Source organism: Penicillium macrosclerotiorum (assembly GCF_028827735.1).
Source record: "Penicillium macrosclerotiorum strain IBT 26536 chromosome Unknown utg000006l_segment0_segment0, whole genome shotgun sequence".
Classification (NCBI taxonomy): domain Eukaryota; kingdom Fungi; phylum Ascomycota; class Eurotiomycetes; order Eurotiales; family Aspergillaceae; genus Penicillium; species Penicillium macrosclerotiorum.
The window spans coordinates 112,813-125,503 of NW_026643085.1; the positions used below are offsets into that span (position 1 = coordinate 112,813).

The 12,691-nt window shown below is 49.7% G+C and overlaps 4 protein-coding genes across 4 annotated transcripts; all 4 read left to right on the forward strand.

Moving 5' to 3' along the window:
• Positions 1-455: 455 nt before the first annotated feature.
• On the forward strand, positions 456-2,480 carry N7462_005336 (uncharacterized protein; the record flags this gene model as incomplete). The annotated part of the gene is made up of 1 exon (XM_057077054.1): positions 456-2,480. One exon carries the CDS (start codon positions 456-458, stop codon positions 2,478-2,480), a length of 2,025 nt encoding a protein of 674 aa, XP_056932634.1.
• Positions 2,481-2,566: 86 nt separating this feature from the next.
• Positions 2,567-3,663, forward strand: N7462_005337 (uncharacterized protein; the record flags this gene model as incomplete). The annotated part of the gene is made up of 2 exons (XM_057077055.1): positions 2,567-2,874; positions 2,910-3,663. The coding sequence occupies 2 exons, from the start codon at positions 2,567-2,569 to the stop codon at positions 3,661-3,663; spliced, it is 1,062 nt and encodes a 353-aa protein (XP_056932635.1).
• An 857-nt stretch (positions 3,664-4,520) lies between these two features.
• Positions 4,521-7,079, forward strand: N7462_005338 (uncharacterized protein; the record flags this gene model as incomplete). The annotated part of the gene is made up of 1 exon (XM_057077056.1): positions 4,521-7,079. One exon carries the CDS (start codon positions 4,521-4,523, stop codon positions 7,077-7,079), a length of 2,559 nt encoding a protein of 852 aa, XP_056932636.1.
• Positions 7,080-8,970: 1,891 nt separating this feature from the next.
• N7462_005339 (alpha-galactosidase A precursor) lies at positions 8,971-9,660 on the forward strand (the record flags this gene model as incomplete). The annotated part of the gene is made up of 1 exon (XM_057077057.1): positions 8,971-9,660. One exon carries the CDS (start codon positions 8,971-8,973, stop codon positions 9,658-9,660), a length of 690 nt encoding a protein of 229 aa, XP_056932637.1.
• Positions 9,661-12,691: the final 3,031 nt, after the last annotated feature.

The window sequence follows — 12,691 nt, forward strand, 5'->3', positions numbered from 1 at the left end:
AGGGGTCCGTGCGATTCGCGATCACAAACACCGCGGAGGTTTCGAGGTTGTTTTGCTGCTGCTTGTCGTGGTGGCTTGCAGCTGCTCAGACTTTCGTTTGGACTGGCCATTGTGAGCCTGCGGAAATTTATGCGGCTTCCAGTTTTTGGATTAGATAAAGCATGGCCATATCCATTTGCCTGAGCACCTTCCATCAACTCACGTCGGAGAAAATGGTGAATCTTTCACCTTCCGCGAACTCTTGACACATCCCAGCAATCTCCAGGAACCAGACGGTACATACTCCTAACGATCGCTGTGAAACTTTGTGAGTGAGATATGCAGGCTGGTGGCTCAACTTTAGAGATTGATTGTTGATTTCTGGCTGACCTCCGACCCTTTCAGACATATGTATCTCTCACTTCTTCTCGACATCCAAACACCCACTGTCCCTCCAGCCGAACTCCACATACACAATGGCTATTCCGGATGACCGAGATGCCATGGTGATTGCTCCTCAACCAGAGTCTATCGCCTCCTACAAGCCTTTTGGGGATGATGTCAATCGTACAGTGGAAAAGATATTGTTGGAAGAAGCGAGCCTTGATGAGCGACGGGAAGGAGACTGGCATCTCCACTCTGGCGATACCACCGGTGTTTCAACCGGTCATAATTCCCGCAGTGGAAGCGAGTGGAAATCACCAATCTCCCCTGGCCCAAGACAGTCCGTACCGGTCAAGAAGAAACGGTCTGTTGCCACAAGAAATATTACGGTTGTCGACCTGGTCAGAGATGATGAATCTGCGATAACTGACACGATGAATGATGGGTACAACAAGGACCACAGTGCCAATGAGGGGGCGATAGAAGACGAGATCCACGCAGAAGAAGCCCCTCTTACGGATGATTTCTGCCGTGGACACGCTCAGCGTACCATCGAAGGCCAAAGCGAACTCATCACAGAAGATCTGATTTTCTCAACTGTGCCAACTGCAGAAAGATACCGAGTTTTACGGTTTATTGCAACGCATCCCTTCATGTTAAACCCGGTTCAGACTTTTCCCCGGTCTGCCAGGCGGTTGTTCTATAAAGAGCTACGCCGAGAAGCCAGGTCCGTTGGGATGCGGAATTCTGCCGTTGATAAGCTAATCCAGCATGTTTGGCGCATATATCTGGACGGCATTGAGAGTGTTTATCAGCTATCGGCGGATGTGCTGGATGCTGAGGACTGTCCATTTGGAGAGGAATTCGCCGGAAAGATTGATAATCACGTTGGTCAGCCGAATAAGCGTAAGAGATCCCATCATCATTCGTCTTGCTCGACCTTCAAGAAGAGGAGAGCCAAGCGCCATCCCGATGACTTTCCTCTCGCCATAGAAACAACAAATTTGGTGAGTGATGTTCGAGACCAATTGTCGGATTTCGTGTTTTGTGGAAAGGCCCTCGACTCCCCATCAAATGGTGATGGCCATCAGCAAAGCGGCATCCTCCAAATGCCCAGCACGCCAGAAACACATTGTGGGCCTTCTATTGTCAGTCCCTCTGTTGAGTCCAGTTTGGAAAATGAGAATCATGCGAAGTCAACTCCGATTCTTCACGAGACCATTTCCCTGAGCCGCCGCAGAACCAAGAACCCAGAGGAAATCCCAAGTATTCATGTTGGCAAATCTCGCGCTCAAATTAACTCGGAAGAAATCCCAATAAATTCGCCAAATCACCAAGGGCCACAGGATCCCCTCAATGATCTCACACAAGAGAAAGCCTTGTTCGAAAACCCACTACTGCCAATCGATCTGTCTCCTGTTGGACTGACGAGGAAGCAGAAGAACAGGCGAAAGCAACGAAAGCTACACCACCACAACCACAAGAAGAGCTCGCGATCCCGACATACGAGACACCATGTGCAGATGTCTTTAGATCATCCAATGGAACTTCCATCTAGAGATATGACTCCCACCCCCTCCACAGTGTGGCCGATGGGCGATGAGGGTTCTGAACCACTCTCCTTACCCAAACACAAATCCCATGGGAAAAAAGGGAGGAGTAAGGGCACGGAACGCCGAGAAGACAAAAGTTCGCCGAAGCAGAAAGAGGACGATGCCGGCCAGGATATTCTGGCCAACGCTACGTGGGAAGCTCAACCACCCGAGTACAAGGATCAACAGATCAGTGATCTCCCGGTCAAATCAGCGATGGGACACAACCTGAGTCGTGAACGGAAAAAGCACAAGTCAAACCAATCCTCATCTCAACGCTCCGGTCGGCCGATGAATGACTTTGAGAAACACAGGGTCCCGCATGACCAGTCCGGGGACCAGGGTTCTCAATCCTACTCATCCAAGTACCATCCGACTCAAGTACCCCCGGGGCTCGAGACTCCTCGTGAAAATACACCGGCTAGCACTCTGTCCTGCTTTACTACTCCGATGTCGCGAACTTCGACCAAGTCGCGGTATGGACCCCTGTCACCTGATCCGGCGGAGTGGGAAATGGATTTTTGATCGCCAATGATTCGCCAGAGGTTACCCCCAGCGATGAGGTGCAGTCGAAGCATTTACCCGGCCTTGGCCCAGCTTCATCCACACACATGCCACTTTCCAAGAAGTCTCAGATGCTGATTCCCGAGCCGACTCACAAAATTCTAGAGGACTTGAATCTCCCCTCCGATTTTTTGTCCTCGGATTCTTCCCTCAGTGACCCGCCGAGCGATTTTGAGTTGGACGACAGGACCCAGTCGTGTCCCCCGGTTAACCAGTCGCCCTCCAAATTGACCTGTTCACTGTCTTCGGAGTCTTCTCTGGACCCGTCCATCCCCGAGAAAACCCCCAAGAAGAGAAGCACGGCCGTGATACATTCTGAGTCGCCAGTGCCCCCGCCGCCCAAGCTACCCAAACGGTCCCGATATTTCCCCACCGCATGCGATGGTCCAGAATCATGTCTTCCATTTCCCCCATTGACGCCCCATTTTTTGGTTTAATCCAAGAACAATTAGCCCATGACCCATTTCAGCTATTGATTGCGACCATTTTTTTGAATCGAACGCGCGGTGCGGTTGCCCTGCCGGTCTTGTTCACGATCCTTGAAAGATATCCAACTATCGACGCCATGGCCGCGGCCGACTTGACGGAATTTGTCGCTATGATCCATTGTTTGGGTTTCCAGAACCAGCGTGCCAAGAAGTGTATTGCAATCGCTCGAATCTGGCAGACCAACCCCCCGGTCCTTGGTAAACGGTACCGCAAACTCCACTATCCGCGAAAGCTAGATGGTCGAGATGTTCCTGCTGGGGAGTCCATTGATGATGAAGATCACCGCACTGCCTGGGAGATCGCGCATTTACCTGGAGTGGGTGCATATTCCCTGGACAGTTGGCGCATCTTTTGCAGAGATGAGTTACGGGGACTGACCACCGATTGGAAAGGAACAGGGGCTACAGTTCGAGGCTTTGTTCCGGAATGGAAATCCGTTCTTCCCGAGGATAAGGAGCTGCGCGCCTATCTGACCTGGATGTGGCTCAAGGAAGGCTGGATCTGGGACTGCCACACCGGCGATCTGACCCCTGCGGGAGCTAAGACGCTCCGAGCGGCCCAGAATGAGGGCATTGCCCATGAGCAAAATGGTAACTGGGTATTGGGGACATCCCCTATGAAGAAAGCGCCTAATGGTTTGCATACAATGGACTAGATTTGCAGTGCTACAGCGTCTGTTTCGTTCAAAATGTTTTGATGATACCCCTTACAAACAATCAGTGATCCACGGGTCCCCACTGGGATCCTAGACCTTATTGAACTACCTATCGATCTTTGTATCATTTCCCGTAGCGACCAAGCGTCATGTTCGCACCATATCTCTATTGCCTCTTGGGATGTACAGGGACTGCGCCCCAACCCCGTGACTGTCGAATCGTAGTCGCCTCAGGCAGCCACGCGTGACTTCGTCTATTCTCCGAATGATTCGGCCGTTTCAGCCTGGAGGTCGACCGGATCGCAAACTTCAGGCTTCCATGCAGCAATCTCCACGTCAGACAAGCGGGTCTGTCGACTTCACCGGTACGTCGGTCCCCATTTCTCTCCCCACGGCCACCCTAAAGGCTTCATGCACTGTGCCTGAAGACGTGAGCTTATTTCACCATCCTAGTCCAGTTCAACTCCATCGCACCCGTCAAATGCTCGCATGATCGACCCGTCGAATAATCAGATCAAGTCCTTCTCTATGGAATGCCGGGACCCTAGCCCGCTGCCCTCGTGCGATCGACGTCAAGCGCTGTGCTCCTCCCTCCTAAGCGACTAGTGAAATCGCACATCTGCCCAACTTAAGCGCCACGCAGAACGCGTAGGGATTTGGAGACCAAAATAGGACCACATTCTCCTCAGTGGCGCTCCACACCCTCTCCCCGATCTTGTTGGCTTTAGAACCCTTGAAGCGCAGACCGAGAAGAAGGGACAGGAAAGAGACGGTGACCGGTGACCGATGAACCTGCGGGCCCCAGCCTTCGTGAAGGGATCCACCTCGTGCGGCTACGATTTTCTCACGATCCCGCCATGTTTTTTCCGGTGAGACCTAACAGCGCCCGCAATCGCTCAACCAAATCTTCCTCGACCTCCAAAAACAAACAGCAGAAGCGGCCGTCCCAGACTCGCTCCTCCCGCTCTGCAACCAAGGATCTCGAGCCCGACGAACCCACGGTTCGTACCTCCACCCCCTCGCCCTCAGAAAGCGCTGCCCCACGCCGCTCCTCGATGCCGGGTCTTGACGCCGCAGCTCGACCCGGGACGGCCTCCTTCTTGGAATCGAGGACGAGCCTTCCATATCCCACCTTCTCCAAAGCCCACAGCAAGGAGGATGTCCGCACGCGCGAAATTCCCACTCCGGACCCGACCGACCTGACGGAACATCAAGATAGTGGGAATGCCAATGGAACAAGTCATAATCGTACCGAAAATAACCATGCCCCTCCCAGCCCCCCATTGACGGGCCTCGACCAGGAAGAGCCCTCTTTGAAAGAAAGTGTACTTGATGTGAAGGAAGAGGAACATGAAAGGGGCACAGAGAAGGCGAAACCCAGGAAAACAACAATCAAGATCAAGTCATCGGGTGTTAATAGGTCGTCATCGAGCCTTCGGTCTAAGAAAGATGAGACGACCAAATCCAGCAAATCGGCACGGGCGGATACTCCGAAGTCGAAGTCCAAGACGGAGTCTAAACCGGAGAGCAAATCGTCCCCTAGAACTACTCAAAAATCATCCAAGAGCAAGCTTTCTTCGGATGAGAACAAACTACCAAAACGCACCAGTCGTTCTGCGATTTCGGCTTCGCAATCAAGCATACGTGATGCTGAATCGAGTATAGGATCAGATGCCACCTCCGTTGCTCCCAATCAACAATATATCGCCCCGCGGAAACTGATGACCCCTCCAACGAAACCACCATCTCGCACCCAGATTCGGTCGACTACTTCCCATCGCCATACCCCTAGTGATGACTCCATCGATTACGGAAGTCCCGCAATGGCCTCTCAAGGATTTGGGGCGCCGCCGCCGCCGCCTCCTCCTCCGGAGGTACCCGTGTCCATTCCACGGGTCGATTATCTGCTCCAACATGGCGGTTTGGAACATCGCGTACCACGAACCCTGCTTCCTATACCCGCTGTTCCAGATCCTTTCTCCCAGCCGACTACTCAGTCCCGCCAGGCAGCTGCTAAGGTATTCGATCCATTCAATAGCCTGCTTGATGACTATCAAAAGGTGATGAACAAGAATGGTTCATTGGCGGTGGCGACAGGCTATCGTTCAGTTGCACGGCGGCTTTTAGACCGATTAGAAGCCGTCTTCGCCCGCGATATATCTTCGGAACCATGCAATTGTTTGATGTGTGAGCGTGCCGATATCGAAGACCGACCCGAGGGAGTCAGCTGGGGAGAGGTACTGGAACTGGTTTCGGGCCGTCGTGAATTACCCATGTGGCCGCCCTTCGTAATGGCCGCGTCCTCTGCAGATACCGATGTTCCGACTGAGGAACATATTCCGATGCAGAAGCTCGATGTCGATGTCCCTGAAGAATATCGCGAGCACTTCATTCGACAATCTCGCAAGACCAAGGTCGCGGTGGACAAATGGCTATCTGAACAAACTGACCAGGCTAGTAGTGCCCCAGACGAAGTCGACGATGAAACATTGACCTTTGCGATGCTCACGCATCTGGAATCTCATCACCGCTCGTTGTTTTGTGCTTTGCTTGGTATCACTTCCTCAACACCCGTCCCTCGATCTGGCGATGTGAATCCCCGGCACCGTCCTTCGCCACTTGTCTCCTCTTCATTAGCAATCCAGCGACTTTACCGCCTAGCGTCCCCTCCTCGCGACCCTGAGACTGTCATGTTTATGCTAAACAACCCGGGCCTTCATCATGTTCTAGCGACACTGGCAGCCATCACAGATGATGAATGGGACATTCTAATTTCTGGTCGATTTGATGGATTTCTCCGTAGTGGTGTCGAGGATGCGATTCCCCCGATCTCTAATGGGCGATGGAGCGGCAGTCGCTCCAACACCCCCTTCAGCACAGGCGGAATTTCTCGCGGGGCAACGCCAAACAACCATGCAGATGGCGGCTTCCGGCCGGCCAGCCAACCTAATGGGGGACCATCTTCTCCCGCCTCCTTCGGTGGGCCGATTACATTAGATGAGGAAACTGAGATCGCTGCTTTGGCAGAAATCGAGCGAGACATCTTCCTTGGTATGGAGGCATTGGAAGATGCCTTCGAAGCCCTACATCTGAAAGCCGAGATTGTTCGTCGAGCGTTACGTGAACGCGGTGCCGGGCTGTCCGTTGCCAATCAGAGCCGACGAGGTTCTTACGTCGAGGCGCGCTTGGGAACACCATTTTCTGGCATTTGGGAAAGCGGTACAGAAGATGATTTCTTGGATGACGACCGCTCTTTGGCCCCCGATGATTCGGCCAGCAACATTAGCTCCAATCGCCGGCGGCGCCCCAAGAGGCGAACCGAGCGCCGTACGCCCGCTCCAGTTGAAGAAGAAGACGAAGAAGAAACTCCATCTCATTCGGATCGTCGTGATGGGCGGAATTCGCGGCGGAGGTGATCTCATGTCTTGAATTTTAACTGCCTTTGAACTGTTTCAAGTATCAGCAAAGGAAAATAGGATAGCATGCAAGGTGGATATACGGACTATGACATCGGGCGCTACTGATTGATGAACTGATGATACCCACTTCGCCCAACCTGCCCTTTCAGGTCACTGGCTTATTGCCGGGTCCTGCTTCATATGCTTTGCCAGCCTGTTGGCAAATATTTCTTCTCATTAGGTATTATGATTGACGATTCAATGATTTGTGCTTTTGATTTTGGCTCGTCCGTTTATAACTTGAATATAACGTTGTATCGATCATTCACCCTTCCTGGAGCTTGCATCACCTCGCGCTAAAGTGTAATATTAGCAAGCATATGTATATCCTAACCTTCATTTATTTGAAAGTAATCCAATTTCTCTTTTGGTGGACTTGACAGCACTCCCAAAGTGACTAGGAAGGGACCACTAAAGCTCCAAGCAGTACCGCGATTTCAACATCCTTTATGAAAGCATCAAGCTCGGTTATTTCGAATTAAAATTATATTCATCAATGTACAAGGATGCGTCTGGTCAATTGACATCATTTATTTTTCTTCCACGACACGATTTAGCTGATTTTCTGGAGAAAACCGACCGAGAGTCCACCGTTAATTCGACCCCGATGCGCGTCATAGCGAAGCGAAGAGAGTAAGAATATTCTAGCTTATTATATATACTACTAGTCCCTATATAAGTGCCAATGGCACGCGCCGGGCCCCCATCCGCAGCTAAGATCCAGGCTGCATGGAGAATCAGGACCGATCAGCACGACCACGGAAGGGCTTGCGGGAGAACACGCAGCTTGCGAGTGAGCCCGCACAACGGACAAAGTCCTCAGCAGCTCCGGTGCATGCGTGCATATCATGGCAACGGTCCATATGCAGAGATAGCGCTGTGTATTCGACTATTACAGGAATACTTGATTCTCTATTTGCTTTGAATAGTCTCCTAGGTATACTCGAAACTGTAGCGTCGTAACGTACTTGTCATCGACAAGGACGCTGCTCAACCAGCGCTCCCCTAGATATTTGTTCTTTGGGCATTACCCCCATTTGGTCAGAAATCTAGTGGAAGCCGGGTCTTGTAGAAGATCCGTTGCGGACAGGCGTTCCTCTGGCTCGTAAAGAAAAACCTTCGACATAATAACAGTCGCCTCATCAATCATCTCAGGATTGTCTTCAGGACAGACTTGTTTAAAGAGAGAGGCAATTTCTATGCAGTGTCACTTCTTTGAGTAGGCGGACTAGTACTCGCATTTATGTACCAGTCATCACGGCGTGATTCAGGCTGGCAGTAATCCTTTTCCAACTCGCGGGCAGGGGGCCCAACATGAGAGTTATACCGGTCATGATTCCACCATCTAAGAAAGTAGTGAAAGGAGAGATTACGCAGTATAGTTGAGAAAAAAGTATCATATAACTCCACATATCGCAAGCGGTACTTGGTTTCTGTCCATACTACCAAGCGTGTGTTTCGGTGTTCTGGATGCAATACAATAGGGCACAAGATTAATCAATGTAATGCTAGATAGTTGAATCAAATATATGGCGTTTTGGTGGAAAAATTAATATTTTCAAAAAGCAGTAGGTGATGGGGTGCGTCACCCGCTAGTGTGCGTCACGGGATAGTGAGATACGTTAGGAGAATTCCGTGCTTAGTCAGCTTCCCACGCTACATCAGCATCACCTAAAGACATAAATAGCCCAATGGACACTGTTAGCATCTCTGTTAAGTCTTCTCCATATTTTCTTTCTTCTTTCAGGCTTCCTTTTGAAAATGCCAAAAATTGAGTTGCTTCAAGCAGAGGCATCCGACGACGACGAAAGTTACTTTCGTCTCCTAGTTGATGATAAATCCATCAAATATGTCACTGTCGAGCCGGGGTATCTTTAGTACCGACATTATGTGTTTTGGCCCCTCTTTGATCTCATCTTTGCCTAAATTTCCACCTGGAGATTGGAACGATGGAAGAGTGGCTAAGAATACAGCGGACGGTCGGCCTTTTTTTGCGTCTATAAAACGGACCAAGTTCCCTGGCGTTCAGAACACCTGGCATGAAACTTACGTCGAATACCTAGACCTTTCGATCGGAGAAAAGCTACTAGGAGGTCTTTATGAAGCCAAACATTTGAAACTATTTGATGATACTATTGTTGTGAAATTTGCTCGTTTCCCTTGGGAGATTCAATATCTTGAGAATGAAACCACTGCATATCAGTGGATCTCCGGCCATGAGATTGGGCCTCAATTCCTTGGTCACGTTACCGAAAACGGCCGGGTGATTGGGTTTCTCATGGAGCATATAGCAAATGCCCGACATGCCGGCCCTAAGGACCTTGATATGTGTAGGAAAGTTCTGCGTCGGCTACACGACCTGGGAATCCGACATGGAGATACCAATCCTTTCAACTTCCTTATTCAGCATAATTGCAAGGCTACGTTGATAGATTTTGATACAGCTGAGCAATGTGATGATCAGGAGGCGTGTCTTCAGGAGTATGAGGCTTTAGAATTATGCCTCCAAGACGACTCAGGCTTGGGGGGTGTTCATTAAAAGCGGGATGAAGCTTGGAGCTGACGATAGTCCCAAAGTTCATTATCAATATGAGGGTGGTATATGATCTATACCATTAAGAATAGCCAAATTCAAACTCTCTTTACAGAGATACATGGAATTTTCACCAACTGATGGTAATACAAAACCGGTGTGGAGGTCTTGAATGAACACTTGAGGAAGAAATAGTCAAATTGGTTTATATCCCAGATCTCCTGATCATGGAATAGTTGTACAGTTGATCCCACCTAGGCCAGACTGTACAATTACAGAAGATTTTATTTACTCATGATATCAGCAATATTCACAACTTGCCTCTTTAAAAGCACCCTTCTCGTAATCTCAAATTTACGAAAGACATCGAACTTGCGGTTAGATTCTGGAATTACTTTCTCAGAGCTGTCATGATGTTACGGGGCAGACCCGGTCTGCCCGGCGTCGGTCTTGAACATGATATCTGATCTATCAACTTCTACCAGTGCATACGACTGAAGATTACCTCGGTTATCGGAAGAGGTCCTATTTAGAGGAGAATCCTTTATGTCAAATATTAGCGCCTTACACCGCCACCCCCCCCCCCCCCCCCAACCTCCTTCCCCAAAACCTTCCGGGTTGTGGGTGCGCCACGTATGAATTATTACCGACATATGAAATACCCCTTTTCCTATTTCTCCTATCTATTGATGCATCCTAGTAGTATCTACAGTATAAAGAGAATATCACTACCCTAGCGTGCTTCCTCCGCTCTACCTAGTGCTTTATCTTGATTCTATGTAGGATCTAGTGGGGGTGATCTTCTATATGCTTTTATCCACTGCTTCCTTACCCGCCTCCGCTCTGCTTCTGCTTCCTTCTCGTTTCTTTTAGTAATAGAACGATTTTTATCTCTAATAGAGAGCACCCCTGTTTTGTTAAGCGGTGTTTTAACCTAGCGCTTAGTGATTAGGCGCTGCAGCAGTTGTTGAGCTTCCCTAATCTTGCGAATTGTACTACTTGCTATTTGAAGATTCTCTATAGTAATCTTGTTAAAATAAAATAGGCGATCAAGATTGCGTTGCTGGCTTAGTATAAGATCTTCTTATTAATAACTAGTAATCTTTCTTTAATTCTTCTCTAGACTCTATATAGATCTAGGTAGCGATTTGTCGATACTAGAAGAATGTATATGTTATGGAACAACCATATCTGATGTTATTCCGGCCGACCGGCTTGTTTTGGGTACGAATCGTGCATATGACGATATTTTTTATGAAAGAGAACAAGTTGGAATCGGAACCCTTTAGCGTTATTACTTCGGCAAGCAGCGAAATAACGATATTGAGGTCATGGAAAGAGAATTCCCTTTTTTTTCGAACTGAATCTTGAAGAGATTCAGTTATTAGAATAATACACCTTTGCTGTTCTTCTCTGAGTCTTTAACGACATAATATTGTAATTCTTCCTTACCTGACTAATAGGCCGCTACACTGCAAGTAGCATCCTAATAAATAGAATACAGATCAGAAAATATCTACTTCTGAAGCCTCAAAAAATTAGTATTTCTTTTCGATTTTAGTATCAAATACTATTATTCAAAAGTCGTCTTTAAAACGAAAGCAATTTTTCTCTTCGATAATCGTTGAGCAAGTTAGAATTAGCGAACAACTGGATATATTGTCGATCTAGATAGATAACTAGGTAAGCAAGCTAATAGCTGTTTGTATATCTAAAAAGGATACCGACGTGCTCGCAAATATAGGAAGGTACAATCACGACTAGTAAGCTTCCTAGGCCTTCCTAGGCGAGGCGCGAGGGTAAGGTCGTTTCATGCGAGATCCAATGCTCCGTTGAGACCGCGATGCCCGTACCAATCTATACCAATTTTTCAAATAACATAGCGCTCGGTATGAGATCTTGGAGCGCCCAAGATCGAATTTTTCAGTGCGCAGAATCATGGCTTGGCATTCCTTCCCGGGACCCGTACTCCGTAGTAGCGGTCAATACGTCTCATCTCCGCGAAAGGGCGCCACCACAATTGTTCCACAGTCGTTCCACAGGCGAGTCCGAACAGAAAGGGTCCCTCTTACACTGACAATGCAGCACCCGGCGCTTTTCAAATGGGATTCATAGCGGAGTGCGGAGGACAGAAGACACTCGCCGCCACAACCACCACGGCTTCCATTTGAACGCACGGAACCTAGATCGGCGGGCCCAGTGGATTAAACTAGCGGAAACAGGCAGGTCAGGAGAATCAAGAGTTTGCCGCGCTGAGTCGTGCAGAAAATGGGGAACCATGGATCCATAGGGCCACAATGGCCGATGCTCACCGGGTTGACCCCCTTTCTAACTCGGATCTGTTTCTGCAAAATGCAAAGGGAACGTTCCGGATGGCGAGGATAGCTTCGGTCTCGAGAGATTCGGATTGACTCCCTCCTGAGTACCGGGCAGTGAACAACACTGGGATCCCTCTGCCAGTGCTTGTCCGCCATCTCTTTCAGCTTCGCAAACGCGGGAACCGGGAGGCGAAGGGTTCAGCCTCGCGCATGCGACCCCCTGCCCCGTTGCTGGAGTGGCCATGACCATCCACATACAATTCTCGTCGGGGTGCACATTCCTTCCGGAGGACGTGGATTGCAATCTCCACGATCGCTGCTAGCGGCTCTCGAACGGCCACCAGCGTGGACTCCGGGATCATCCTTGGCTAAATGCCGGTGCTCATCATCTCCGCTCGGTCTCCGTCCACGCTAGTCACTCGAGGGCACATTCTACAGTAGTTTGTTCGGAGGACCTTCAAAAGTCCTCCATGGTCCTCCCAATGGCCCTCGGCAGCCAGTTGCCATCTGGGAGCCTGGCAGAGCAAAGACGGGCCATGCAGAAGGAAAATCCCCGAATAGCGTCCGCGACTATGGCCTACGAGCCGTGGACACTGGGGATCCGCGCGCAAAGGCGGCCAATCGCCTCGTCATGACGGCTCGTCACTGGGCGTGGAATAAGAATTAGAATCGTGGAGATACTTTTGGCTACTGTTGGCTACTTGGGCTACTTGGGCTAT